At 44.8% G+C, this 24,912-nt stretch overlaps 9 protein-coding genes across 23 annotated transcripts; 7 read left to right on the top strand and 2 right to left on the bottom strand.

Annotated features, from left to right (window-relative positions):
* Window positions 1-102: 102 nt before the first annotated feature.
* Window positions 103-3,484, top strand: LOC122612678 (polyadenylate-binding protein-interacting protein 1). 3 transcript variants are annotated; one of them, XM_043786443.1, is made up of 4 exons: window positions 103-224; window positions 335-447; window positions 724-1,598; window positions 1,914-3,484. In XM_043786443.1, the coding sequence occupies exons 3-4, from the start codon at window positions 741-743 to the stop codon at window positions 2,745-2,747; spliced, it is 1,692 nt and encodes a 563-aa protein (XP_043642378.1). In that variant the 5' UTR covers window positions 103-224; window positions 335-447; window positions 724-740; the 3' UTR covers window positions 2,748-3,484. The 3 variants fall into 3 exon arrangements, with proteins under 3 accessions (XP_043642378.1, XP_043642379.1, XP_043642377.1); XM_043786444.1 differs by lacking the exons at window positions 103-224; window positions 335-447 and adding an exon at window positions 499-657 and having other exon boundaries at window positions 724-1,271; window positions 1,389-1,598; XM_043786442.1 differs by lacking the exons at window positions 103-224; window positions 335-447 and adding an exon at window positions 501-657.
* Window positions 3,485-3,886: 402 nt separating this feature from the next.
* On the top strand, window positions 3,887-11,688 carry LOC122612432 (EH domain-binding protein 1). Of its 8 annotated transcripts, none has more exons than XM_043786043.1 (14): window positions 3,888-4,102; window positions 4,603-4,858; window positions 5,858-6,065; window positions 6,127-6,308; window positions 6,373-6,569; window positions 7,124-7,955; window positions 8,092-8,294; window positions 8,358-8,752; window positions 8,933-9,022; window positions 9,408-9,671; window positions 9,758-10,436; window positions 11,006-11,102; window positions 11,169-11,357; window positions 11,416-11,688. In XM_043786043.1, the coding sequence occupies exons 2-14, from the start codon at window positions 4,755-4,757 to the stop codon at window positions 11,495-11,497; spliced, it is 3,522 nt and encodes a 1,173-aa protein (XP_043641978.1). In that variant the 5' UTR covers window positions 3,888-4,102; window positions 4,603-4,754; the 3' UTR covers window positions 11,498-11,688. The 8 variants fall into 8 exon arrangements, with proteins under 8 accessions (XP_043641982.1, XP_043641978.1, XP_043641980.1 ...); XM_043786045.1 differs by having other exon boundaries at window positions 3,888-4,106; window positions 7,193-7,955; XM_043786044.1 differs by having other exon boundaries at window positions 3,888-4,106; window positions 7,190-7,955.
* Window positions 11,689-12,354: 666 nt separating this feature from the next.
* LOC122612434 (phosphatidylinositol 4,5-bisphosphate 5-phosphatase A) lies at window positions 12,355-14,708 on the bottom strand. Of its 5 annotated transcripts, XM_043786053.1 has the most exons (4): window positions 13,655-14,708; window positions 12,923-13,192; window positions 12,792-12,848; window positions 12,355-12,707 (listed from the first exon to the last, which is right to left on the bottom strand). In XM_043786053.1, exons 1-3 carry the CDS (start codon window positions 14,396-14,398, stop codon window positions 12,819-12,821), a joined length of 1,044 nt encoding a protein of 347 aa, XP_043641988.1. In that variant the 5' UTR covers window positions 14,399-14,708; the 3' UTR covers window positions 12,355-12,707; window positions 12,792-12,818. The 5 variants fall into 5 exon arrangements, 4 of the variants coding, with proteins under 4 accessions (XP_043641988.1, XP_043641986.1, XP_043641989.1 ...); XR_006325616.1 differs by having other exon boundaries at window positions 12,792-13,192; window positions 13,655-14,707; XM_043786051.1 differs by having other exon boundaries at window positions 12,355-12,848.
* Window positions 14,709-14,955: 247 nt separating this feature from the next.
* On the top strand, window positions 14,956-16,635 carry LOC122612198 (nuclear inhibitor of protein phosphatase 1). Its single transcript, XM_043785641.1, has 5 exons — window positions 14,956-15,097; window positions 15,160-15,374; window positions 15,432-15,646; window positions 15,708-16,290; window positions 16,351-16,635. The coding sequence occupies exons 1-5, from the start codon at window positions 15,069-15,071 to the stop codon at window positions 16,470-16,472; spliced, it is 1,164 nt and encodes a 387-aa protein (XP_043641576.1). The 5' UTR covers window positions 14,956-15,068; the 3' UTR covers window positions 16,473-16,635.
* Window positions 16,613-18,297, bottom strand: LOC122612196 (probable asparagine--tRNA ligase, mitochondrial). The gene is made up of 3 exons (XM_043785639.1): window positions 18,064-18,297; window positions 17,797-18,004; window positions 16,613-17,733 (listed from the first exon to the last, which is right to left on the bottom strand). Exons 1-3 carry the CDS (start codon window positions 18,151-18,153, stop codon window positions 16,649-16,651), a joined length of 1,383 nt encoding a protein of 460 aa, XP_043641574.1. The 5' UTR covers window positions 18,154-18,297; the 3' UTR covers window positions 16,613-16,648.
* On the top strand, window positions 18,224-19,922 carry LOC122612197 (CAAX prenyl protease 1 homolog). Its single transcript, XM_043785640.1, has 2 exons — window positions 18,224-18,414; window positions 18,567-19,922. Exons 1-2 carry the CDS (start codon window positions 18,322-18,324, stop codon window positions 19,827-19,829), a joined length of 1,356 nt encoding a protein of 451 aa, XP_043641575.1. The 5' UTR covers window positions 18,224-18,321; the 3' UTR covers window positions 19,830-19,922.
* Window positions 19,923-19,978: 56 nt separating this feature from the next.
* Window positions 19,979-21,585, top strand: LOC122613303 (CAAX prenyl protease 1 homolog). The gene is made up of 2 exons (XM_043787413.1): window positions 19,979-20,197; window positions 20,251-21,585. The coding sequence occupies exons 1-2, from the start codon at window positions 20,096-20,098 to the stop codon at window positions 21,490-21,492; spliced, it is 1,344 nt and encodes a 447-aa protein (XP_043643348.1). The 5' UTR covers window positions 19,979-20,095; the 3' UTR covers window positions 21,493-21,585.
* On the top strand, window positions 21,556-23,150 carry LOC122613302 (CAAX prenyl protease 1 homolog). Its single transcript, XM_043787412.1, has 2 exons — window positions 21,556-21,732; window positions 21,792-23,150. Exons 1-2 carry the CDS (start codon window positions 21,622-21,624, stop codon window positions 23,040-23,042), a joined length of 1,362 nt encoding a protein of 453 aa, XP_043643347.1. The 5' UTR covers window positions 21,556-21,621; the 3' UTR covers window positions 23,043-23,150.
* LOC122613306 lies at window positions 23,064-24,246 on the top strand. 2 transcript variants are annotated; one of them, XM_043787416.1, is made up of 3 exons: window positions 23,064-23,205; window positions 23,435-23,845; window positions 23,899-24,246. In XM_043787416.1, the coding sequence occupies exons 1-3, from the start codon at window positions 23,129-23,131 to the stop codon at window positions 24,107-24,109; spliced, it is 699 nt and encodes a 232-aa protein (XP_043643351.1). In that variant the 5' UTR covers window positions 23,064-23,128; the 3' UTR covers window positions 24,110-24,246. The 2 variants fall into 2 exon arrangements, with proteins under 2 accessions (XP_043643351.1, XP_043643352.1); XM_043787417.1 differs by having other exon boundaries at window positions 23,065-23,205; window positions 23,458-23,845.
* The last annotated feature ends 666 nt before the right edge of the window (window positions 24,247-24,912 follow it).

Raw genomic sequence — 24,912 nt, 5'->3', positions numbered from 1 at the left:
GTTAAACGCAAATTTTCTATGAAACGGCTTAGCACGTATCATTTTAATTAAAATGTGACCATGTTGCGCTGTATCGATATTTCGATTACTTTCAAGCAATCCTGCCGCCGAAGACAACAAAGGTATTCTCCGCCAGGTAATTTTCCGCTAGCCACTTGCGACCACACCGACGGTGAAAAGGCGAAATAATTAATTTTAACAAATTGCCGCAGTGCGAATAAAAGGTTCGTAGCTTTTCCATACCCAATCGGCGGTCAGCGTCCGACCCGGCCCCCCCCCCGTCCCATTTTCCATTTTCACGGCCAGTAAAACGTGCAATCCCACCCAAAATCAGCCAGCAAATTCGGAGCAGCGCAGCAGACGCAGACGAGAAAGTGACGACGCAGCAAAACGAAGCAACAAAAACGAAAATCGGCGACGTACACATTCAACTTGAACAGAATTAAGGTAGGCATTGCAATTTCCTCCCTACACGGCAGTCGATAGGACAGGTCCATTTCACTGGGCGACACCGACTGACCCGGCTGCGGAAAATAAAGAGACGAAAAAAAAGAAAGGCGAAAAACCAGTGCAAGGAAAACAAAATGTCCGCAACCCTGACAGAATCGGCGTCCCCGACGCTCGCAGACGTAACCACGCTGGATTTCCCAGGCGAATGTGATTTGTCTTTATTTAGATTAACTAATCCCCATCCATTACTTAACTCTGCTTCGTGATTTGCAGTTTTCAAGTCCAACGCAATGTCATGCCGCGCCCCCTTCCAGCCCGACGATCAGTATGAGCAGCTGCGCCGGCCGAATGTCGGCGGAAACGGCGGAGTGGCCATGCCGGGACTGGAGCAGCAGGCGCATCTCTTTGGGGAGTACGCTGGTGCCCAGGCCTACGGGCAAGTTGTTGGGAATTTCCCTGTGCAGGCCATGCAAGCCCAGCAGAATCTGTCCGATGCGTCCAATCTGTCGGCCACGGCGACCATTTTCATCCCTCGACAAGCTGCTCCCCCGCAGCAGCAGTCACGACATCAGCAATACCAGCAGGCTGGTGGAGCCGGCTCCGGTGGAGGAGCTCCCTATGGCCAACAGCCGCGCTATATGAATGGCTTTAAACATCACCATCAGCAGCAGCAGCACCACCAACAGCCGCACTACAACCATCACCACAATCATCAGCAGAAGTTCAACAACGATATGCAGAAGCTAACGAATTCCGTGCAGAATCGCCTGCACCTGAATAGCCAGCAAGGCTCAGCCGGCAACTACTATCAGCAGCAGCAGGTACACCAAAACACACACCACCACCAACAACACCAGCAGCAGCATCAGCCACACAACCAACACGCCAAGTTCCAACGGCATACCCACTTGAATAACTCATTCCAACAAATCGCACAGCAAACACAGCACCACCAGCAGCAGCCGCACCACCAGCAGCACAACCACCAGCAGCAGCAGTATTTCCAGAACCAGAACCAACAAAAGCAACAACCGCAGCCATCCACTTCGTCTGCGGCGGCCTCCTCGTCGTCCTCGAACTCTTCGCAGCCGGACATGGCCACCATAGCACTGGAGTATCTCGATACAGTCATACATTGCCTTAACCAGGTGAGGATTTAAATTGATAAATGAGGGCGCCGCAATCAGGGCTGAAAAAAAAATGGGTTAATAGAAACAATAGCTTAGTAACTTAGATGAAGGCTTCCTATGATATATTTATTCTGTTAAATGTTTGGCACACCAATTTTAATAGGGGTCGTCTTAAAATATAATATATATTGAAAGGCAGTGTTTCTATATGCTTTAAAGTTAACTTTTTTGTGTCTAGTCAAAGATCTCTAGAAATAGATAATGATCACACTGAATCTGACTACTCAAATTTAATTTTCTTACTAACCAATAATGTTAATGATCCCCATCCAGAATCCGGGCCAATTTGATACGATTGCATCACGCTTCCTGACTATTTTCGATGGCATGGAGAACAATCAATTCGTGCTCTCCATCGCCATGGAGGACATCTTTGAGAAGTCGATCGAGCAGCCGAACTTCCGGTACATGGGCGCCAAGCTGTACAACCTGCTGCACATGCTCAACTCGAAGCCGGACTCGCTGTTCCACACGCTGCTCAAGTGCAAGCTGGACTACCACCAGGAGGAAGTGACCAAGTACATGCGCTCCAACGAGCAGCAGAAGGTTCGCGAGACTGCGCTCTTTCTGGCCGAGCTGTACATGCAGTTGCGCGGCGACGACGACTCGCGCATCCAGTTGATCGCTGTGAATATTGTATATTCGCTAAGTAAGCTGCTGGCCAGCGAGAGCAACGAGAACGTTCGCTGTCTGTGCCAGACTCTCAAGCTGGCTGGCTATGATCTGACGGCCGATTGCCCCAAGGACATACAGGAGATCATCACGGCCCTGCAGGCGATCGAGCTGAAGTCGCCGGGCAAATACCCCATGGCGGCCAGTGTAATTTCACTGCAGCAGAACAACTGGGGCAGGAAGGTGTCGAACGCTTTGGGTGACGATGAAGATACAGTGAAGGAGCCGCTGCGCCTGAGCGATGAGCCCGTCTTCTACGGACCCGATGGCCGCGAATTGACTGCCGAAGAGACCGACTTCCTCGCCGCCGGGGATAATGATGGTGATGATGACTTCGATGGGGATGGTGCCGACCTGGAAATGGACGCCGAGATGGATGAGGAAACCGAACGGGCCTACAAGGAGTTCTGTAAGCAGGGCAAACAGAAGACCTAGACGACTGTGGAGAACTGTGTGGCATTGGACGGATTCATGAGGGCGTGGTCGTTGGCAGGATATAGCTTAGGGTATAGGAGGGGGATGGTGGAGAGCGTAGGAGTGGAGCATTTCCAACAAATTCTCGGTTGTAGAATCGATGATTGCAGTTGCTTGGTTCAGAACCAATTGTGATTATCTTTTAAATTATTGATAGCAAATTGTTTGTGATATCTTCGTGTTTCATGCACCTATCATGATATGACATGTGTTAATGACTTTGTTCGAACGCTTTTTGTGTGATACGCCCGTTTTGTATCTGTATCTCTGATAACTAACTCTCTGCCATGATAGCCAGTTCATTCATCAGTTTGTACTTTTTAACTCTCAGTTTTGAATAATCGCGAAGCCAGGATTTCGACCGTAAACGGTAAAGATAAAAATATATATAATTATAGCCACTGCCACGCCGATGTGAACCGCTAATACACACACACGCAGCTGCACTCAAAGACTCGTACTCATATGCGCACCCACACACTTGCATGGCACATATGCAGACTCATAAACGGCAGAAAAAAAACAAAACCGCAAATTTCACATTCAATTAAACGACATTCTCTTGATCATACAAATCGAAAAACGAAAGAAAAAAAAAACAGCAGCAGCCACGCCTAATTTTTAAATAATTGTAATTAATGTTAACGAATCCATGATTTAATTATAAATAAAATTTATCGAATTGCGTTTAAAACAAATTCAAACTGACCGTTTTCGTTGAAACGGAAAATAAGGCTAGGTTTTCGAACTATAAGCGGTTAGAGTTTCGTTAAGTTAATTTACATATGTAGAACGAGTCGAGTCCGCGATAAATGCTAGCCGAGCTTCGAACCTTTCGGATTATTACAAATAACGGTACTCTGGTGATCATAGGCTGGTTTTGTATCGTTTTAAATTAAATACAGAAATATTTGCTTTAAGTGCAACGACCAAGAATTAGCTTATACTGTTGATCAAACCAAAAAAATTCATTTTGAAATATATTGAATTCATTTTGAAACTGCCCAAAACAATCGATCACAGCTCATCGACTGAAAAAACAAGCGCATATGTTTTGTCTATCGATAGTCTGGGCCATGTAATTGCAGCTAGGCCATCTCTACTCATTCTGCTCGCGACAGTAAAAAAAATCGGATCGAAGTGTAAATCGGTGTGAATTAAATTATTCGCTGTGATGTGATAAAAACTAAACGGCAGCGAGTGCTCGTAGGAAACGCGCAAATGTTCGGCGAACAGTGTCCCCAAATCGAAGGACCTTGAAACGAAATTGGAGACCAAAACAAAAGTGACGTCATAATGGTGCTATTTATGTATTTGTATGTACGTCTAGGCATCTATGTATACAAATTTCGCTAAAATATTTGCCAGTGAGACGCAAACACACAAACACACGCCCGCGGGAACATTAATAGATAAAAACAAAACTAGCAATAAGCTGTAAATCTCGAGTATTTATAAGAAATTCAAGAAAGACAAAGGCAAAGTGACAACTAAAGGTCACAAAACAGCGAAAAAGAAAAACAAATACAACACAAGAACTGTGCGCGCGTGTGTGTGTGTGTGCGTGTGTTTTTCTTTTTGAGTGTTTTTGCAGACAACAAAGCAATCAAATTCAAAAATAAATTTACGAAATAATGTTTTCCGCTTTGCACACACCAACTTTCGATTTTGAATGGTTCTACAAGAGGGAAACCTTTTTACACCTGCCGTTTGCATTCTCTTCTTTTTATTTTGCTTTATGAATGAACCTTGTAACTGACCCAGAAATTTATAGCATATAACCAGGCGTCTATATTGCCTTTCATTCCGCATCCAGATCGCCTGCAGAAGTTAGCTGGTAAACATGACACAATAAATTAGTGAAACAGCAAGGCAACGACGATCGAAACGGGTCTAATTTTTATACAAACCCCCCAACACCCCCGAAGAAATCCCAATTAAAGTGCCCTACGATCCACACCCGCTAAAATGGCCAGCGTATGGAAGCGATTGCAGCGCAATTTCAAGCGAGCCGCCAAATTCCAGTTCACCGCATCGTACCACGATCTGCATCTGGAAACCACCGCCAAGTGGTAAGTGCCCCCTATGAAAGTGGATTAGTTCATCGGGAGTCGGTTCAAGTGGGCGGGGCGGGACGTGGGCGGTCCTTAAGTGCCTTTCAACTTGAGGGGCTAATAGCAGGTTTCCGAGGGAAATGTATCTCGTTTTTAGATTCCCGTATTTGTAGTTTGTATCATTGAAATGAATATCTCTTATTTCCGTTTTCAAGTAACTTTAAATACAACGCTTTTAGTGTTTCATTTATACAATGTTTTACATTGACTCCAGTATTTAGTATATATTTGTCTTATCTTGCATTTTGCATATATTTTTATTAATAAATATATATGTACAAGTATGCGCAAAAGATGTGTAAAACCATTGCATTATCACTTATTAAAGTAATAATAATTCTTATCACAGTAATAATAATTCTTATCACACTCAAAGAACAAGCCAAACAAACACTGATAGATGAATATGTGTTTTTCCCGCTCATACAATTATTGTTTTATAAATGTTTTATTTTTAAAATATAGGTTTGCGTATAGTATAGTGTCTTGAAGATAAGCACTTAGCTACATCTTTCTTTATCTTCAGCTAATTCAGTAATAAGTACATATTTCGGGTTATATCATTGAGCAACTAATTATATAGTTTAGTTGAATTGCTGAGAGGACTTAGTCATGCAAATCAAATGAAGGGGCTACAGTGCTCCATGAATGGGAATGTTTTAATATACTTGTACTCCATTCATATTCCATATCGTTGTATTTACAACTGACCCCAACTTTTCCCGTTGACATGAAATGTTTTGTACAGACTTTTGTTTAATAAACATGCATCGCATACATTTATCAATTGAAGAGCCCACATATGCATATAATGACGCCGCATCCGGTGGCCAGAAATTGTTATTCATGGTCTTGTATATAAAATTCATGAAATTCGTTCTTCGACTAGAGTTGAAAGAACTTTGAGAAACCAATTTGGCATGAAATGGTTAATAATCATGTGATGGCCAATTTCAGGCGGCCGTCGAACCTCTCTATCGTTTGGACCAGAAGATCTAGACGAGTGGCCAGTGCTCCTTTGCCATGGGAGCCGGACATGATGAACCCCCTGGTGGGCAACATAGCCTGGCCAGTGCCCGACAATCACACCATATCTGTCACCCTATTCAAGGATCCCCGGACACACGAGCTAGAGGACAAGGACTGGACGTTCGTCATCGAAGATGTGGGTTAAAAAATGCCATGGCCGTATAAAGTTACCTGTAATTGGTGTTACCTTCCATTAGGTCACTCCGATGGGCAAGAAACGTGTGCTGGCCAATGCCAGCATCAATATGAGGAAGTATGCCAGCATAGAATCCACTCAGCAGAGCTTTACATTGACACTAAAGCCAGTCTCGAAGAAGATTACGGCGGCCAGTTTGGAACTCACGATCAGCTGTGTATTCTTGCGAGAAGGAAAGGCTACGTAAGTTCACTGCCCTTGAAATATTTACTGAGAATGGAGATTCAGTACTAAGTTTCTATTCCAGAGATGAGGACATGCAGAGCGTTGTCTCCATGATGTCCGTGAACAACAATGATGTGGCGCCTTTGGACGATCTGGAGGATATTCCCGATCTAGATGGCTTTAGTGAGATTACGGACAATTTTAATGACTTCACCCAGCAACTGGAGCATATGACAACTAGCCTAAATGGCTGCATTGATGTGGCCACGCCTCAAAGTGGTAAGAAACCCTTGTTCTATAACTTACAAACTATGTTCTATGTGCTAAACTTCAAGTATTTGTATCTGTTAGTATGTAAAAATGGACTAGACCGTATCTATTATGTATATTGAGTGCTGAACATGGGGAACAGGGAGTTTAAGTCTTTAAAAGCTCTGTTTTCTTTTTGTAAGGCACTTTGGTTAAGTATGTTACATATCCTGTAAATGTTTTCTTATCTATAGATCAGAACTGCAAAACTGCGCATCTCATTGGTGCCATATATGTACACTAGATGATGCATGATCGAATCCATACAAATCAAAATTCTACATTCTCTGAAACAACAAATTGATTGATTCTAATTATAGCATCTTAGCTTTAGATTCTTTGTACAGACATTTCTCTCTGACTGAAAACGAAATTATTTCCTTTCTATATCCCATAACATCAACATCACACCACGTATCTTGAATGGTTTTCTGCAACTTGTAATTTGTGCGTAAATTGTTAAATGTAAATTTCCTTTATTTTTCGTTTTCGTTTTCTTTTTCGTTTTGTTTGTCATTATGTAGTACCCTCGTTATCTGAAGATCCAACTCCGTTGGCCGAGTCATTTAATCACTTGCATTTTGAACTAGAAGCCGACGGCAAGCGGGAAGCTGCCAAGTTAGACTTGCCCACAGCTGCATCCGGTGGTTCTAGTGGTGCTGAAGAGTCCCTGAAAACGCCGAATGGATTGCAACCGCTGGTGGACAAAACGCCAATAAAGTCACCAGATGAAGTTAAGCAGCCACAGCAGACACCGGCGGAGTCATTGAAGTCTAAAACTAACGAGACCTTTGACAAAATGATCACCTCAACACCCCTCGAACCCAACATTAACAAGGATGATGTGAAGCCAAAGAAGAAGAGGGCTCTATTCTTCACTGAGAAGGAGGATGAGCAGGCCTTAAGGGTGGAAAGTGTCAGTGAGGATACCACCAAGACTATCGGCGACAACAGCACCACTAAGGAAAAGCCCAAAGAAGTAAGCCAGTCCAGCAAGGATGCCTCATCCGTAGTGGTTCCGAGTGCCAAGCGCCCTGAACTGCAGCCCCTAAACTTAAAGAAGAGCTACGAACCCTCGCCGACACCTGAACCCGCACCTGCAGCCGCACCCGCACCCGCATCTGTGATAAACGAATCGATTGGATCGGGTTTTAGTACCTCTGGCTCGTTGAACAACAGCCTCAAGCCGGTGGAGAAGATCGTGCTGAAGGAGAACACGCCCGGGCAGGATCTGCTGGAGTGGTGCAAAGAAGTTACCAAAGACTACCCCAATGTGAAGGTTACCAACCTGACGACCAGCTGGCGCAACGGCATGGCCTTCTGCGCTATTATTCATCACTTTGTGCCGGAGCTCATGTGAGTTGTCATGATTACGTTGAATTTCTTATCGCACCCTTTATCTACAATCAACCTATGTATTACATCTCCAATTCCAATTACAAGTTAGAATAACAGGAACTGAATAAACTAATAAATGCATTCAATTTCTTAGTGACATGTCCAAGCTGAGCGCCCATGACGTAGTGGGCAACTGTCGGATTGGCTTCGATGCGGCGGAGTCATTAGGAATACCTCGTGTAATCGAGCCGCGCGACATGAATATGCTGACAGTACCAGACAAGTTGGCCGTGATGACTTATTTGCATCAGTTGCGGGCGCACTTCACCGGCAAGCAGCTAAAAATTGAGCAAATCGGTGAGCGAGCTCTAAAAAACTTGTCATTATAATATAATTAACATGATTAAAAATACTCTTTAGGTTCAACGGCAGACGAGTCGAGCTACGTTATTGGAGACTACAAGTCGGACAATTTGTCGCAGAATCGTATTAACTTTTCACACCCCAAGTCGTTGTTGCTGCATCAAAACTCATTTGATGAGGAGTTAAATGGTTCAAATAAGTCGGAGCAACTATCTCCCACAAGCAAAAAGGATGTGAAGAATCTGATTTTGTACAACTCCAAGAATATTCTGGACAAGGTGCTGTCGCCCACCAAGGACAAGAACTCTATCAACGCATCGCAGCACGCAAATCAGTCGCCCATGCTCAGCTGCCAGACGCCGCCGCCGCAGGATGAATCGCTGGATAAAGGGTTGCAGCCGGGTGGCAAGGAGAACAGCTCCATAACCACCATTGATCCCCAGGCAGCCAGTGTGAGTAATAGCCAGCACCAGAGTTGAAGTTGCCTCGTTGAGTTGAAGTTATCCATTGAGTTGTTGCTTTGGCTTTAGCGATTTATTTAATTATCTACATTGCACTTTATTTCCTAGACCTTTTCAGTTCTGTATATATTTGATTTTCTTGATTTGGCTTATTTTTGGTTTGATTTGTAGCGAATTTTAACGCGCCACAAGCTGATGAGCGAAAAAGCCAAGCTGATGATGGAAAAGCGAAAGCTTAACAAAACCAGCGACGCGAACGATGTAAGTAGCTTCTTGCTAAAGCCGCAGTTCGCCGCACGAAGCGCAGCTTATCTCTAGCATGTCTTGTATTTTTTATATGTATTTTAAGAAATTGATTACATAGAAAATTCAATTGACTTTTATTTACATGCTAAATGCTCTTTGAAACAATTTGAAGTATTCCTTGTTTAGAAAATTACTTCTATATGTATAATTTTGTTAAACTTGAAACTTGTGTACATATGGCACTCATAAAGTGTCGTGTTTCAATAACGCTCTGAACAGATTTTATTTCAGTTCCAAAGAAAACCTTTGATCATTTTTGTAGCTATATAACTTTGTCATGCAAAAGGTGCTGCCTTGTGTAAATCCTCACCTAGTTCTTTCAATGTCTTTGCCCTGGCAGGAGGAGAGGCAGCAGCGTCTGCGGGAACAGGCTCGTCGCCTTATCCTGGAGACTCGTGTGAAGAGCGGTGGCTCTATCGAGAGTCCAACCAGGCCCAAGTTGGAGCGCACCATCTCGCCGATCCATAATGGGGCCGAGGAGTTCTACATGGAGCACGTGAAAAAGCTGGAGCCAGGCAGTCCTAGTCATAGGTTAAGTGATCCAAAGGTTCTACAGTCCTTCAACGCAATCGTGGACCGCGTCTCACCAAAGCACGAGAAGAGGGTAAGCTACCTTTTGATGTGCCCACTTGGTCTTTTATCTTGATTGACATTGATAACTAATTTAACGCTTTCTCGCAACGTTTGCAGGGTGACAAGCTGTCCTACATCGATTCCGAGCTGGAGGCCCTCGAGCGGGAGCAGGAGGCTATCGACCAGAAGGCCAGCAATCTGGAGGCCAAGCTGCGCGCCGTAATGGGCGGCAATCCAAGTAATAATCGTCGGGGTGGCGCTAGAAACAGCAACCCCTTCCTTAGGCTAATCCGTAATAGTATTGGTGGTGGTGATGTGATACGCATTAAGCTGCTCGATTCGGATGACGAGAGCCTTTTTGGTGGAGGTGCCGGTAGTGGTGGCGGTCGAAGCGGAGCGTGCAGCGAGGACGACGACAGGGACTCGTCCAGCGATAGTGTCTGCAACTCCGGCGACGAGTTGCACACGCGTCTGCGCCCCCGGCCACGCTCCCATTCGTGTTTTGTGAATGTGAACAAGAACCATCCATCGACCATAAACACGCCCGCTCATCTGCGCCCGCATCATGTGCATCATGTTGTGCCCTACACCCACCTGCTAGACAGTTCCCCGTCGGCGCTCTCCTCGCAGCAGTCTTCCTGTGATAATCTGCCTGCGTGCAGCGATGATGACGAGGTCCTGGCGCTGGCGGCCACCGGTCGTGCGGCCTCCTTGCGGCGGCAGCAGGATCGCCATAGGCGACGCCGTCAGCGGCGGGAGCGGCGCTCCCATTTATGTCACAGTCCCAGTCATTGTGGTAAAGTGCAGCCCATCCTATCATGCCTGATTCATTGAGCTGCCCTGCTAATTGCTTTTGCCAAAGCACTGCCACGCCTCACCGCCTGACTGCCCGGCCGATCGCCCAGATCTTCCGCCTGCTCGCTCGCTCGCCTCTTTCAACCGCATCCACTCGCTCATTCTTTGTGCCGTTTGTTTGTTTCAATTAATGTCTGTGTTTGCTTGTTAACTCGGCGGGCAACCGTTCCAAATTGTGTCTAACTATGTTCGGACTTGGTTCTAACAGCCCCGATGATATAACGCTCACTAATCACAGAGCCCTCACTCTGCAGCAGCTTTTGAAACCGCCAAGGACGCCATCTTAGAATAAAACAAAGCACGAAGCGCTTGTTCTGATTTAGTTATTTTCAAAAATGTTATGGTAGAAGTATGTATCTACAATACATATGCCATTTATGTTTGCGACTTGTATATAATATCTAATTAAGTAGTATAATCAGAACAGGCAAGCTTTAATTAATCGTAGAGTTTCACAAAGAAAAACCCCATCATTGCTTTTGTATAACCAGTCATTTTAACATTCCACAGAGACCGAGGAGACAGAGGAGCAACTGCTATCGCAATGGTTCACGCTGGTCAACAAGAAGAACGCACTCCTCCGACGACAAATGCAGCTAAATATACTGTAAGTTATCACATAAAACTACTATCGGCTCTGTGTCTTATTTGTCTTATTATGTTCACCCTTCAGCGAACAAGAAAAAGATTTGGAGCGAAAGTATACAATGCTTAATCAAGAGCTCCGCGCAGCGCAGTCTGTGGAAGATTGGCGCAAGACGGAAGTTCAGCGGGAGAAGGAGCGACTGCTGCTCGAGGAACTGATGACGATTGTCGACAAGCGCGACCAGTTGGTTCAGCATTTGCACAACCAAGAGATAGCGTAAGTAAAGCAGTATTCCCATCGTTAATATATGAAGTTAATCCTCGGACTCTATTAGGATCGAAGACGACCAGGAGATTGCGAGAAAACTGGAGCACGTGGACATCAGTGCTGAAAAAGACAAATGTGTTCTTCAATAGAAATCGAAATTAACCAAACCTGACTGGAGATTATACTTACACACACTCAATCTTATCTATGTAACTAGTTAGATAACAACTATGTTCAGTGACACGCGATAAGGTCGCGCGGTTTTTGTGGTTCGGTGTCGCTTCTTATGCAATCGTTATATCCAACGACAACAAATACTTGGACCACTTGGTATGGTTATTAAAAAAAAAGGTATACTGTGAAACAAAACAAATTGCTTTTGTATTTAAGCAAAACAATTCAAAAAATAAGAACAAAACGTCCGTTAGTGAACTAAGTGAAAAGACAAGCACACGTTTATACACCTATTTACGATAATCAGATATTGGTATTACTTTAAATTTAATGGTGGTAACCTTGTTTCATGTTTTGTTGCTGTGCCATTTGAACCACTCCCAACGTAAATCCTGAACGCAATAACGATGTGAGATAGGGAATTGAGGAGGCAATTTTACTTTAGTTTTACTTTAGCATTTATCCCACATAACTAGAAACGCTTCATCCAAAAATACACGTACACTTATATATTTATGAATTACACTTACATATACAAAAACCTATCTTACCATACCTTATTTAGACCCGTACATTTGCTCTAAGTTAAGCAAAGCGCTTTAATCATAATTTAAAGGTGGCTTATATACTTATATGATAAACATTTTAATTTACTTTGCCCAGGCGAATGTATAAAGAACTGTTCGACCCAAGGAACATTAATAGCTAATAAAAAAAAAACGAAAATGCTGGTGCTTGTCATCAGCATCGAATAAACCCAAAAACCATTCTAAAAAGTCTTATTCGTTGTTTCTTAGGAAAGCTACTCCAATAACAAGTCCGAAATGCGTCATATTGAGGTGAGATATGTTTATTTATTTGTTCTATCAACAGGTTTTTCAATACAAATATTTAACAGAATATTATTTTAATTGACTCAGTAACATAAAAGATTAGTCACGTCGAGAGGTAATAGTTTTTTTATTCGATCAACAGTTTACTGTACAAAAATACATTCGTTTAATACAATCCATCGTTAAATTAATATCGTCTTAATTGAGTGATAACATATGTATATTTATATACTCGGAAGCTGCCATATTTCCTTGGATCACTTGAGAATTGCTTAGATGTTTGCTAAGTTGCTAAATTAGCAGAGATTTCATCACATTGTACTTGATATTATTTTCGTTTCTCTGGTTCCCTCTGAAAGGAAGTCTTTTAATTACTCTACAACTGGTCTACGCATACAATCTACATAAAAGCATGCAAAGAGATTTAAAAGTTTACAATTATTTAAGTGACGTCATGTCGGCTCTACCATTGCTCTAGTTCAGCGTTAAATAACTACAAAAGAAGCGAAATCAAAGTTGAGTATAGGACACAGCTGCGAGCACAACAAATGCAAAAGTTAAACTAACATTTGGCGTGGCGGGAGATGAGGCAGATCCGTGCGTCATTTCGTGGAGTTCCTCGTCGGTGTAGGTCCGATTGGCAGCCTCGACCTTGTAGTTGAATGTGGCTGATACGGGCTTGTGGTCGGACAGAGTGTAATCCATGTGGGACTGATAAGACAGCTGGTTGGCACTCAAGGTAATGCCCGGATAAATGTTGCTTTGCACGCGATGCAAAATCCTATCACACCAGGCTGGTCGTCGCTTCAAGTTGTAATCATTAGTGCCTTCCACGAACTGCAAGGAAAATCAAATGAATTTTATATGGGTACTAAAGATAGAGCGAATTAATTACTTTCGAAATAAATTAGTTGGACTTGGATTTCTCGTGAAATCTGTGAAGCCGATTTAAGTGATTGATAGTCAAAAACAAAAGTATACTTAAGGGAAATCCCAACGAGACTACGTTTTTGTGAATTCCCTAATGTGTTAGTTAAACATAACATAAAAATACAGTTTAAGAAAATGTTTTTGCGAATTCCTTAGATAGTTTTTTGTCTAAACCAATATGAAAAAAAATGAACGATAAATAAATTTGTGAATCGGAAGTGCCATGAACAAAAATTGATAATACAAGGGCAGACAAAATTAAATTAAATTGAGTTCACTACGTATAGATATATATATGTAACTCAAGATAAGAAAGTTCAAAGCAATCGTTGACCGTAGAGATAAAGAGATTGTATATTAGATTGTTACCTTAAAGGTGGGCGCAAAGTTGGGCTGTTGCTCCTCCAGCAAGCTGAAGGCGTTGCCCTTCTCCCGCAGCAGATTCAACTGGTCCAGCTTGAGCAGATCAGCGTATCGCTCGTTTTCCACATCCGTGCGGACATCCCATGCGGACATATCCCCGGAGAGACGGAAGTTAAGATCGCCAAACCAAAAGACAAAGTCGTGGTCGAATATCCGACGATATCCCTGGGCATTGTACTTGTGATTGTCCACGATTTGGTGATAGTCCTCGATGCGCTCCTTCAGCTTCTCATCGTGGGCCGCCAGATGGGAGCAGATGAATGCGACGCCTGTTCCGTAGAGGGAAAGTCGAATGCTCACGGCACCCTTGTTGCCCCACAGCCCTCCCAGTCCCGTGCGTGTGGCTTCTGACTCGATTTCTTTCATGTGCGGGATGTGCTTGTGCTGTGCGAACATGGTTATAAGAATTCCCTGCAGCTGCTTCGAGTCCACCTTTACGAACTGGTGATCGTGCAGGGAGTCCGCGATCTTCAGCACCCACGGATCGTCATTGAAGATCTTAAGCACCTGTGTGGTGCTCACCTCCTGGAAACCGATCACATAGATGTCGGGCAGCTGGTTATCCGGACATGTGGTGGTGCCATTTAGGGACAGAAGGGAGTTCAGATCCTGATTCTGCGGCGAGTGAGTGCCCACGTTCCAGGTCAAAAGGAAGATGCACAAATCCGCAATCGCCGTGGCCGTAACCATTTTTCCGCCTTCTAATTATCTATGATTAATACTTGTTGTTTTGGTCGTCACAAGGTGGCTGTTGATGAGTTCACGGGCATCCAAAACAGGTTTACGGATTTGACAGCATCAGCAAATAAAGCGAGGGGGCAATTTGCGCACGCAACTTTCATTTATGTAATCGTTAATTCTTCAGCACTAATTTTTTAAGCCTCTCTAATTGGACTAAATAGTGCTAGTAGCATATATTATTTATAGAACTCTCAGTTGTCGTTATTTATGTTTATTTGTCCGTCCGTTCCGTTCGCTAGTGTGACCGCAGCACAACTATTTAAATATACCATAAGCGGCGCTAAAACTTTATGGTTTCCCGATAGTAACGAAACTTTAAAGCCTATCGGTAGCATGGGTATTGTTGAATTTTGTATGAACTATATTTTGATATATAGGTCACCACGAAGCTTTTTAGATGTCATGAGGATGTTTTAAATATCCACTTTACTCTACTCAACGTTCCTTTAAAAACATTTAATAAGAGAATACCCCTTTTGTAATTGTTTGGGCTATAGCGATACTATCGGCAGCACTACCATTTTTTTATGTGTACACATTGGCGGCCAAGGATTTTTCATAAAAATAAACACTTTTTGTATAAACTGACTTTCCGCACGTCTTAAATTAAGTTAATCGCATGGCTAACAGCTACGACATACCCAGTTGGTGCGTTGTCAAATTCAGCCACTGCTTTGCGTCAAATACAAATAGTATACGATTTATTTTAGGGCCGGAAAACCGCCCACTGGCTTGCATCTGGATGTGCTGAAGGACGACAAACTGGTTCAAAAACTGATGGTGGATGAGAAAAGGTGCTATCTATTTGGTCGCAACAGCCAGATGAACGACTTCTGCATAGACCACGCTTCCTGTTCGCGGGTGCACTCGGCATTCGTTTACCACAAGCACCTGAACATAGCCTACCTCGTGGATCTGGGGTCCAGTATGTGCTAGATGCCTGGGATTCCGAGTAGACTTATTCATATACATTGTTCCACAGCCCACGGCACCTTCATTGGAACCCTCAGACTGGAGCCGCACAAGCCCACCCAGCTGCAGATCAACAGCACCTTCCACTTTGGGGCTTCTACCCGGAACTACATACTCAGGGAACGACCCTCTGGTCACCACAGCAACATCATGGAAGACCTGCCGCTTAGTGAAACTAGTGATGGAGCTCTCCTGGGCCTACCCGAAAGCCAAACGGAGCTTGATGTGCGTTAGGTCGACAGAAAAAGCTAATTACTATGTTAACTAACCATTTATTACATTTCAGAATCTCACAGAATACAACACGGCCCACAATCGGCGCATCTCAATGCTGGGCATCGATGATGATACCAATATGCGAAAGCAAAACGCCTTGAAACAGGGACGTCGCACCAGAAATGTCACATTTAACGACGAGGAGATTGTCATCAATCCTGAGGATGTGGATCCCAATGTGGGACGCTTCAGGAACTTGGTACAAACTACAGTGGTACCCGCCAAGAGGGCTCGCTACGACGTCAACCATATGGGCATCCATTCGGGTAACAGCAGTCTGTCCAGTGCCAATGCCGCCCATGTGCACCAGATGTTCCAGCAGAGCCTGGTTGACATGAAGCACCAGCAGCAGCAGCACAGGGAAATGCCTCCGCCCAACGCGGTGCTCCACTCGCCTACTAATTCCCTATACCAAGGACTCCCGGCGGAAACGCACGGCAAGGGGGACCTAGAACCCATCTCTCCATTGACCATTGGGTCCAAGCTGGGCCTACTGCTGCCGAATCCCGCGCCTGAAGTGCTGCCAGTCTATGATGAGGTTGTGGAGCCCTCCTCGACCCTGGCTCAAAAGTTGGCCGTCGCTAATGCAAACGGTAATACTACTCGCGACATTTCTTGTATAAACTCTCTGATTGTATATAATACCATTTTAGTTCGTCGCTATGGAGAGGATCCGCATGACTCCAGTGGCGAAGGCGATGCTCTGTGCCCACAGAAAAAGAAATACGCCAAGGAGGCATGGCCAGGTCGCAAGCCCATGCTTGGGCAGCTGTAAAGGCTTACTAACTAACTCGGGACATGGCGGGCCACCAATAATTATGTTCGTAGCAAAATAATTAAGACACCACCTACGAACTCCTCAAGCTTATGATTGAAAATACACTCTAGAGTAATATTTGTTTATTACACTTTCAACAAGATTAAACCAAAACATTTTATATCTTAAACTGATCACATCTTGCAGCTGTGCGGATACCTGGGAAAGGGTATCACATCTCGAATGTTTTTAACGCCCGTGACAAGCTGCAAGTAACGCTCAAAGCCCATTCCAAATCCTCCAGTTGGGATTCCTCCGTACTTTCGCAAGTCTACGTACCATTCCAGATCCTTTGGCAGTTGCGGATGGGATCTTAATATAGCAGGATCGCTTTCACGCAGGCTTCCGCCACATAATTCGCCAACGGCTGGCATCAGCAGGTCTAGGGCATGAACTCGGTTGGGATTTGCACGCGAGATTTTCATATAAAAAGGTTTTTGCTGAGCTGGCCAATCAACAACGAATACGGGAGCACCACAGTGGTCGACTAGAAAGAATTCTTGGTCCTTAGAGAAGCCTTCGTTCAGGTTTATGGGTGTCTTTAGACTGTCCTTATTTTCCTGCAGCACTTGTAGGGCTTCATCGTAGCTTATTATCTTCCACGGTACTTGCAACCAAGGCAGATCGGAGCTGGAGTTGGAATTTCGTTGACAGAAACTTAGGTCCTCGGCACTCGTTTCCAGCAATCGGTTTGTCACTGATTTCAGCATCTCTTCAATGAACTTGGCTAACTTTTCCAGCTCCTCCAAATAGGCCAGTTCCGCTTCAAACATGTAAAACTCGGCTAAATGCAATGGAGACTTGGAATTCTCCGCTCGAAAGGCTGGAGAGAGGGTATATGTGTTGCCTAGACCGTATGTCATGGCCTCCAGGTGCAGTTGACCAGAGACGCTGAGGAATGCCTTGCCATCGAAGTAGCTCTGTTCCACGGAAACATTCGGTCTTTTCATCTGCTTAAGCAGATCTTCGGAGTCTGGTTGTACCCGGAAAACTTCTCCTGCTCCCTCGCAATCATTGGTTGTAAGCAGAGGAGTGTTGATCTGCACGAAATCCTGCTCATCCATGTAGTCGTGTATGGCTTTTTGTGCTTTGTGTCTGACCCTCATCTGGGCGGCCACAAAATCTACGCGGGATCGAAGATGTAGATGCTCACGTACATACTCCGGTGGATGTTTCTGTTTGGGACTGAAGGGATAACCTTCCTGCAGGTGTCCTTCCGCTAGGGAATGGAGGAAAAGCATTAAAAGTTTCCATCATCCTGTTATCAAACATACAAAGTTACCCAACATTTCCACCTGATTTGCATGCAACTCAAAGCTGCCATTGGGAGCCACTTGAATTTCACCGACCGCGGCAATGACGCTGCCTGGAGCTAAGTGCTGGTTTTCTGGAGTCCTGGGCACCACAACTTGGAACCTACTGCTCGTGGAACCATCATTGATGTCCAGAAATGTGTTGTTCTTCAACCGGCGAACGTTTTTGATCCATCCCTTTTTAAATGTGTGAATTGTAAATGAACGGAGTTGAATTTAGTATTCATGGAGCTTACCTGAATGGCCAAAGAGTCGCCTGGCTTATTAGTCTTAAATATTTGAGCTATCCGTCCGGACTTACTATAAAATCGTCTCAAGAATAACATCTTTATTCTTATTTTGATTCTGTTGCAGAAAGCGCTGCCACATCGTTCGAATTGCTATTGCTTTGATATATCTAAAATGCCGCACGACGGTCACACTAACAATTCGTCACTGGCGCTTGCAAAGTAAAATTCCAGTTTTATTAGTTTTTAATGAAATAGCATTTAAATATGTCTTCATTGGACGCAGACACCGTGCTGCTGAGCATTTTGTTTCTGGTAGTTATCGAGAATGCGCTGGAGATCTATATATCGCTGCGGCAGGTGAGTTTTCCGTGGTGCCGGCATGTTCTAGCCAGTCGGGGAATTTGGCGAGGAATTTTATCAATGCGAATGATAAATTTAGAGTGGCAAATGTTAATTGGCCGCCTCACGTCTTGCCCCCATTAAATGATTTACCCTCCCGTCGCCACCAGGTGAAAGTGTACCAAACTGCACTGAAAGTGCCGGCCGAACTGACGTCACAAATGGGCGAGGAGACGTTCCATAAGGCGCGGAAATATGGTCTGGACCAGGAGAAATTCGGCATCTTCAAAGCTGTGGTTATGGATGTGGCACTGCTTTGCATGGAGCTGTACATCGGACTGATCGCTGTGTTGTGGCAGCTGTCCGTCCAGGTGGTGGATCGCCTGCAATGGGACTCCAAAAACGAGATCATCGTCAGCTGCGTGTTTGTGCTTTTATCGAATATATTAAGCACTTTCAAGGGAATGCCCTTCAAGATCTACAAGATATTCGTGCTGGAGGAGACACATGGCTTTAACAAACAAACAGCCAGGTTTTTCGCCTGGGATCAGCTCAAAGGTTTCCTAGTCACCCAGGTCCTCATGATACCCATCACGGCGGCCATTATCTTCATCGTTCAGCGCGGCGGCGACAACTTCTTCATTTGGCTGTGGATCTTCACCGGCGTTATCTCGCTGGTTCTACTCACTTTGTATCCGATATTCATTGCTCCCCTGTTCGACAAGTACACTCCGCTGGAGAAGGGCGCTCTGAGACAATCCATTGAGGATCTGGCCGCCTCGCTCAAGTTCCCGCTCACTAAGCTATTCGTGGTGGAGGGATCAAAGCGCTCCTCGCACAGCAATGCCTACTTCTATGGTCTCTGGAATTCGAAGAGGATTGTGCTTTTCGACACGCTGCTGCTAAACAAAGGTAAACCGGACGACGCCGAATTGTCAGAGGAAGAAAAGGGAAAGGGTTGCACCGACGAGGAGGTGCTGGCTGTTTTGGGTCACGAGCTGGGACACTGGAAACTGGGACACGTCACCAAGAACATTATTATCATGCAGATTCATCTCTTTCTGATGTTCTTGGTCTTTGGAAATGTCTTCAAATATCCACCTCTCTACGTGGCCATGGGATTCCAACCTGGTACTCGGCCCATTCTCGTCGGTTTGCTAATCGTCTTTACGTACGTGCTGGCTCCGTACAATGCTCTCATGAACTTCGCCATGACGCTTTTGTCGCGACGATTCGAGTACCAGGCTGATGAGTTCGCTTTCAAGTTGGGATTCGCTGATCAGTTGGGTCAAGCCCTCATTAAACTGAACGTTGACAACTTAGGCTTTCCTGTCTACGATTGGCTGTACTCCACATGGAACCACTCACATCCGACTCTACTCCAGCGCCTGAATCGCCTCAAGGAGCTGAGGGAAGAGAAGAAGCAGAACTAAGACCGCTCAAAATACGCAAGACCAAAGTTTACGCTGTTCCCTTTATTTTAACGTACATAAAATAAAGTAAGGGGACTTTCCCCAAAAAAACTGTTTCAGATTTTTCAATGTGGAAACGTGTATTGCTAAAAGCAAACATGTAAGCTAGTAGTTAAAAATCCGTGCGTCAGAGCCTAGACCAAATGATTCGAAAATGATTTCCTAACGGAGCTTCAAAATTGAAAAAATATGCCTAACATATAAAGCCGTTGTCAGAGGAACCCAACATGGCGGCAAACTTCTGGGATGATCCACTATCCATACTCTACATAATCATAGCTTTCTTGGTTCTGGACAATCTATGGGCCACATATCTGCTGCTGCGGGACGTAAGTGATGAATACATCTTTTGAGTATATCATGGATTTAATTGCTCTTTCAGATACTAGTGGCTTACAAAACGCAACAAGTACCCAATGTCATCAGCCCATATCTACCGCAGGAACTCTACGATAAAATGCGTGTCTACAAGATACACAAGGGCTGGTTCAGCATTGTCCAAACCCTGCTCATGGTGGTTATAATGGGTGTTTTGGAGCTATACTTCGGGTTCTATGCCTGGCTGTATGGAGTGGCTGGGAAGTGCGCCTTGGCCAAGTGGATGGAGCACGAGGCATGCGTATCCGTGATCTTCGTCCTTCTCCTGAGCCTGTATTTCTGGCTTAAAACCGTGCCAGCCATGATCTACGAGGGTTGTTGCATCAGAAGTTTGCAACCCAGGCCGAAACCACCGTGGTGGTCCCGCATCTGCCACTTCGTCGTTGAGGTGATTGTGGGGGCAGCGGTTACCACCGTGGTGGTGGTCGCCCTGGTGTACATGTTCATCGGCTTGGGCTCCTATGCTGCTCTGGGCTTGTACGTCCAATCGCTGATCCTGACGATGAGCATACTCCTGTCAATTCCCTTTTTGATCGATCCTTTTGTGGGTAAACGTGTGCCCCTGGAAAACTCGAATCTGCGCACCCAACTGGAGTACCTAACGCGACAAGTGGGCTTTCCCATGAGCCAGGTGCGCGTCATCCGTGTGCATGACCCCAACACGGGAAGTAATGCCTTTTTCTACGGATGCTGCTGCCTGAAGAGAATTGTGATTTTCGATACATTGCTGCTGAATAGGGGCAAGGCAGATACCTCTCAGTTGTCGACAGAGGAGCTGGGTAGGGGACTGGCGGATCCTCTGGTGGTTGCTGTGGTGGCCCATGAACTGGGTCATTGGAGGAATGGACATTTTTACAAGGCGATCCTTACGTTTCAAGTCCATCTCATACTGACTATCCTGCTCTTCGCGCTTTTGTTTGGCCACGGACCCATCTACCAGGCGGTGGGATTCGCGCCCGGTCTTCAGCCCATAGTCGTTGGATGCCTAATCATCTTCGGCTTTGTATTGACTCCATACATGACACTGGCGAACTTCAGTATGCTGAGCATCACGCGTTGCTTTGAGTACCAGGCGGATGAGTTTGCCTACCGGCTCGGCTATGGAGGAGAACTTCGTCAAGCACTGCTTAAATTATATGCGGATAATCTGGCATTCCCCGTTTCGGATCCTTGCTACTCCATGTGGAATCATACGCATCCCACTATGCTGGATCGGTTGAGTCGTCTGGAGGAATATCGACGTTAGGCGATATATTCTATTGGGGTTTTTCAAACAAAGTAGCTTCTGATTGAGTTATCCGCCTTGGGTAATATAGATATATATATAATTTACAATAAGTAAACATTGTTTGTTGGGGGAACATGATAAGTTTTGATGGCATTCTACGATACTTGGCCGAAAGTGGATCCAGTCATAGTGCTGGTGGTGTTATGTCTGATCGTGTTAGTTGACCGGATATGGGAGATGATACTCACCAAGAGGCAGGTAAGTAGCGGATTGGCTGCTTCGCCGATTAAGAACTGATCGCTGATCTCTTTCCGCAGCAATTGGTGTGCCTGAATGCGATTATGGTGCCCGAGGAGCTGAGAGGAATCATTCCGCCGGAGATTTACCATCGGGCCCGCATCTACGAGCTGCATAAAACGGAGCTACAGCTATGGAAGTACCTCATCGACTTGATTATTACGCTTTGTGAGCTGATATTGGGTTTCTATCCGTTCCTCTGGAAACTGTCTACGATGACTCTACAGAGAATTACCTCCCAAGAGATCTGGATCACCTTGATCTTTGTGTTCTACCTGACCATCTACATCTGTATAAGGTTCCTGCCGGTGCTGATCTATGACAAGTGCCTGCTGGAGCTGCGGTATGGGATGTCGGGCAGGTTTCCGTGGTACCTCTACTGCTGTATTGGCGCACTGGCCATTCTCCTGAGCCAGCTCGTCCTGCTCCCGTTGGCGGCGGCCATTGTGTTCAGCGTACAGTTCATTGGGTACTACTTCTTCCTTTGGTTCTGGCTCTTCTGGGCTGTGTTCACCCTGTTGCTGGTATTCTTTTTGCCCTACTGCTGCATTCCGTGCATTGGACGACAGGTGGTCCTCCCGGAGGGCACTGCGCTCTATATGGAGGTGAAGCGTGTTTGCGATGTTGTTGGCTTTCCCATGAAGCGGGTTTTCATCATTAAGACCCGGACGATGCAGTATAGTAATGCCTATTTTTACGGAAGCTGCTGTCTGAAAAGAATTGTGATTTTTGACACCCTGCTACTGAACAAGGGCAAGGAACCCAACGAGATCCATCCCTATGAGGTGGGCAGGGGTCTGACCAACATGCAGGTGGCGGGCGTGGTGTGCCACGAGCTGGGACACTGGAAGCATGGACATTTCTACAAGGCCACAATCATCATGAAGATTCACTTCTTCCTCACCATGGGACTCTTTGGATTGTTCTTCCACTCCCCGCAGCTGTACAGGGCAGTGGGTTTCGCTTCTGGCGTTATGCCCATCATTGTGGGATTCATCATTGTCCTGAGATTTGCCATGACTCCTTATCTCACGTTAGCGAATGTCCTGATGTTGTGGAATCTGCGTCGCTTTGAGTATGCAGCCGATAAGTTTGCCCATCGCATGGGATACTCCATTCAACTGAGGATGGCTCTGATCAAGATCTATGCGGATCACATGAGTTTTCCGGTCTACGACAAGTGCTATGCTCGCTGGCATCACACTCATCCCACGATTCTCCAGAGACTGGCCTATCAGCAGAAACTGGATGAGAAGGCCATGTATACCTGAGCCCGATAATCTCAGTAGTCCCCGACCTATAAATCCATTTGATTTTGTATGTTTTTCGAGATATCCTGTAAAATTGACCGTGTTACATGACCATGACTCGAACAAAAATTGCTACGCCCCGCTGTGAAACTATTGCCAAATTGGTGGTCAGCATCGGCAGTGGGTGAGTTCAATGGAGAGCACTAGAACGGAGGATCTTTCAAGGAAAGTTCTGAAGCTCTGATGGGATCCTTCTCTTTTGTGTATATATAAATGTTGCAAGAATAATTTGAACAAATTCTAAAGTATATAATTAAATACAGAATCTTTTAACATGGTTAGAAATATGTACCTAGAATATAGATTTAAAAACATTTTTACAATTCCGTTCTCATCAAAATAAAATCCATTAGCGAAAGCTTTCTCACTTATGCAGATGCCACAACACGATCCTTCTGCGCGAATCCCTCGTGGCTGAACTTCCAAAATGGGATGATGGACGTGGGGCCGATAAGCAAACCCAATCCCCATGATTCTCAAAAGGAGGCAGCCTCGTTTCTGGAGCGACATTTCGGAATCAAGCGTCTGGATTCCAGGCCGTTGAACGAGAGTGGGGGAGCAGTGGATTTCCAGGACAGGAAGACGATTATCTGGCACACTTGGCTGGTGGAGAAGGTGAGGCTTCCTCCAGCTCAGTGTGCGGTTATCGAGGACTGGAAGGATCCCTGCACGGAAACTCTAGGCACTTGCTCTTGTTCCTGGCACTTGCAGAACTGCATGGCCTGGCAGCTCATTATCAGTAATCGAATGACGGATGCCAAGTGGTAACTATCTCATATCCAATGTTTTTGGTATTACCTAAAAAGTTCCACCTTAGCTTCTGTTCGCGAATCAAGAAAACGATGGACATTGTCAACTGTCTCGTGGACCCGGAACTGGAACAGGACAATTCTTTGAAGGATTGTTCTTCTCCCTTAGCCGCGTTAACCGAGAAAGTGTTTGGTGCCACCGATCAGCTGAAGAAACTGAATGATCTTCTAGAGCTCCAGGAGAAGCGCAACCGGAGATACAAACGCCTGTATGAATAGGAAAACATAGGAAAGCCAAAGACAGCGATTGGAGTGCTGACCCCTTGATGTCTGCATAGATTGTATTGTATTTATTTTATTAAAACATTTCTGTTGTATTTCGATAGTATTAGACATATATCCATTTAGATATTCGATATTTGGTATCTGGTTTCAAATAGAGAAAGTCTGTTTCGAAGCTTTACATGCATGTGGTTTTGAACAATATCTTAGGATTAGCATAAGTATGTTATCATATAGAGTTGTATCATAATTAGTATATTTATATGATAAGTTGGCATTTTGTTGCATGTCGTCTTTACTCAGGGTTTCAATTTTAAAGGCGTTGGAATTGTTGATCTATTTCATAACTATGGCTCTAAAAGTGAATCCTTGGGCAAAGAGCGTTTCAGGATTGGAACAACTTGTCTTTGTTTTAAAGCTTAAGTTATTAGTTGTTAATTTTTTAGTTATTTGGGTTTAAAATAATACAATGGTAACAGCTTGGAAAGGGAATATGTATCGAAACAATTCATAATATATATAGCTATAGCACCTTGAAAGAACGTTAGATAGTTCGTAGCGTTGTAGGTTAACTTTCGGGTTTCGTTTAGGTTGAGTAACCGATCTGCCTAAGCTGCGGAATTAAGTGGAAATGTTGGCCTCAACCGGCGTCAATCTGCTCCTCGTAATCTCCCCTCGGATGGAAAATGCAAGGACGAGAGTGTCCAACATTAACTGGATGCATCACCACCCTCCGGCTTGACATTGTCACGTTCAGGTGGCGGATGCATTTACATTTGCATTCACTTGCATTGTGGCAT

This window comes from Drosophila teissieri, chromosome 2R (genome assembly GCF_016746235.2).
Source record: "Drosophila teissieri strain GT53w chromosome 2R, Prin_Dtei_1.1, whole genome shotgun sequence".
Taxonomy (NCBI): domain Eukaryota; kingdom Metazoa; phylum Arthropoda; class Insecta; order Diptera; family Drosophilidae; genus Drosophila; species Drosophila teissieri.
Note: the sequence above shows the minus strand (reverse complement) of the source record. Positions and strands in the feature narration are given on the sequence as shown.

Coding starts and splice junctions, on each gene's coding strand:
- LOC122613302 (XM_043787412.1), top strand. CDS start 21,622: ATGGCATTCTACGATACTTGGCCGAAAGTGGATCCAGTCATAGTGCTG. Junction 21,733..21,791: donor TGATACTCACCAAGAGGCAG/GTAAGTAGCGGA, acceptor CTCTTTCCGCAG/CAATTGGTGTGCCTGAATGC.
- LOC122612196 (XM_043785639.1), bottom strand. CDS start 18,153: ATGTTATTCTTGAGACGATTTTATAGTAAGTCCGGACGGATAGCTCAA. Junction 18,005..18,063: donor GCGACTCTTTGGCCATTCAG/GTAAGCTCCATG, acceptor ACATTTAAAAAG/GGATGGATCAAAAACGTTCG. Junction 17,734..17,796: donor AAATCAGGTGGAAATGTTGG/GTAACTTTGTAT, acceptor TCCATTCCCTAG/CGGAAGGACACCTGCAGGAA.
- LOC122612197 (XM_043785640.1), top strand. CDS start 18,322: ATGTCTTCATTGGACGCAGACACCGTGCTGCTGAGCATTTTGTTTCTG. Junction 18,415..18,566: donor TCTATATATCGCTGCGGCAG/GTGAGTTTTCCG, acceptor CGTCGCCACCAG/GTGAAAGTGTACCAAACTGC.
- LOC122613303 (XM_043787413.1), top strand. CDS start 20,096: ATGGCGGCAAACTTCTGGGATGATCCACTATCCATACTCTACATAATC. Junction 20,198..20,250: donor CATATCTGCTGCTGCGGGAC/GTAAGTGATGAA, acceptor TTGCTCTTTCAG/ATACTAGTGGCTTACAAAAC.
- LOC122612432 (XM_043786043.1), top strand. CDS start 4,755: ATGGCCAGCGTATGGAAGCGATTGCAGCGCAATTTCAAGCGAGCCGCC. Junction 10,437..11,005: donor TCACAGTCCCAGTCATTGTG/GTAAAGTGCAGC, acceptor AACATTCCACAG/AGACCGAGGAGACAGAGGAG. Junction 11,103..11,168: donor CAAATGCAGCTAAATATACT/GTAAGTTATCAC, acceptor TTCACCCTTCAG/CGAACAAGAAAAAGATTTGG.
- LOC122612198 (XM_043785641.1), top strand. CDS start 15,069: ATGGCTAACAGCTACGACATACCCAGTTG. Junction 15,375..15,431: donor CCTCGTGGATCTGGGGTCCA/GTATGTGCTAGA, acceptor ATTGTTCCACAG/CCCACGGCACCTTCATTGGA. Junction 15,647..15,707: donor AAAGCCAAACGGAGCTTGAT/GTGCGTTAGGTC, acceptor ATTACATTTCAG/AATCTCACAGAATACAACAC.
- LOC122612434 (XM_043786050.1), bottom strand. CDS start 14,398: ATGGTTACGGCCACGGCGATTGCGGATTTGTGCATCTTCCTTTTGACC. Junction 13,193..13,654: donor ACTTTGCGCCCACCTTTAAG/GTAACAATCTAA, acceptor TTTTCCTTGCAG/TTCGTGGAAGGCACTAATGA.
- LOC122613306 (XM_043787416.1), top strand. CDS start 23,129: ATGACCATGACTCGAACAAAAATTGCTACGCCCCGCTGTGAAACTATT. Junction 23,206..23,434: donor GTGGTCAGCATCGGCAGTGG/GTGAGTTCAATG, acceptor AAAATCCATTAG/CGAAAGCTTTCTCACTTATG. Junction 23,846..23,898: donor CGAATGACGGATGCCAAGTG/GTAACTATCTCA, acceptor GTTCCACCTTAG/CTTCTGTTCGCGAATCAAGA.
- LOC122612678 (XM_043786442.1), top strand. CDS start 585: ATGTCCGCAACCCTGACAGAATCGGCGTCCCCGACGCTCGCAGACGTA. Junction 658..723: donor GCTGGATTTCCCAGGCGAAT/GTGATTTGTCTT, acceptor CGTGATTTGCAG/TTTTCAAGTCCAACGCAATG. Junction 1,599..1,913: donor TCATACATTGCCTTAACCAG/GTGAGGATTTAA, acceptor ATCCCCATCCAG/AATCCGGGCCAATTTGATAC.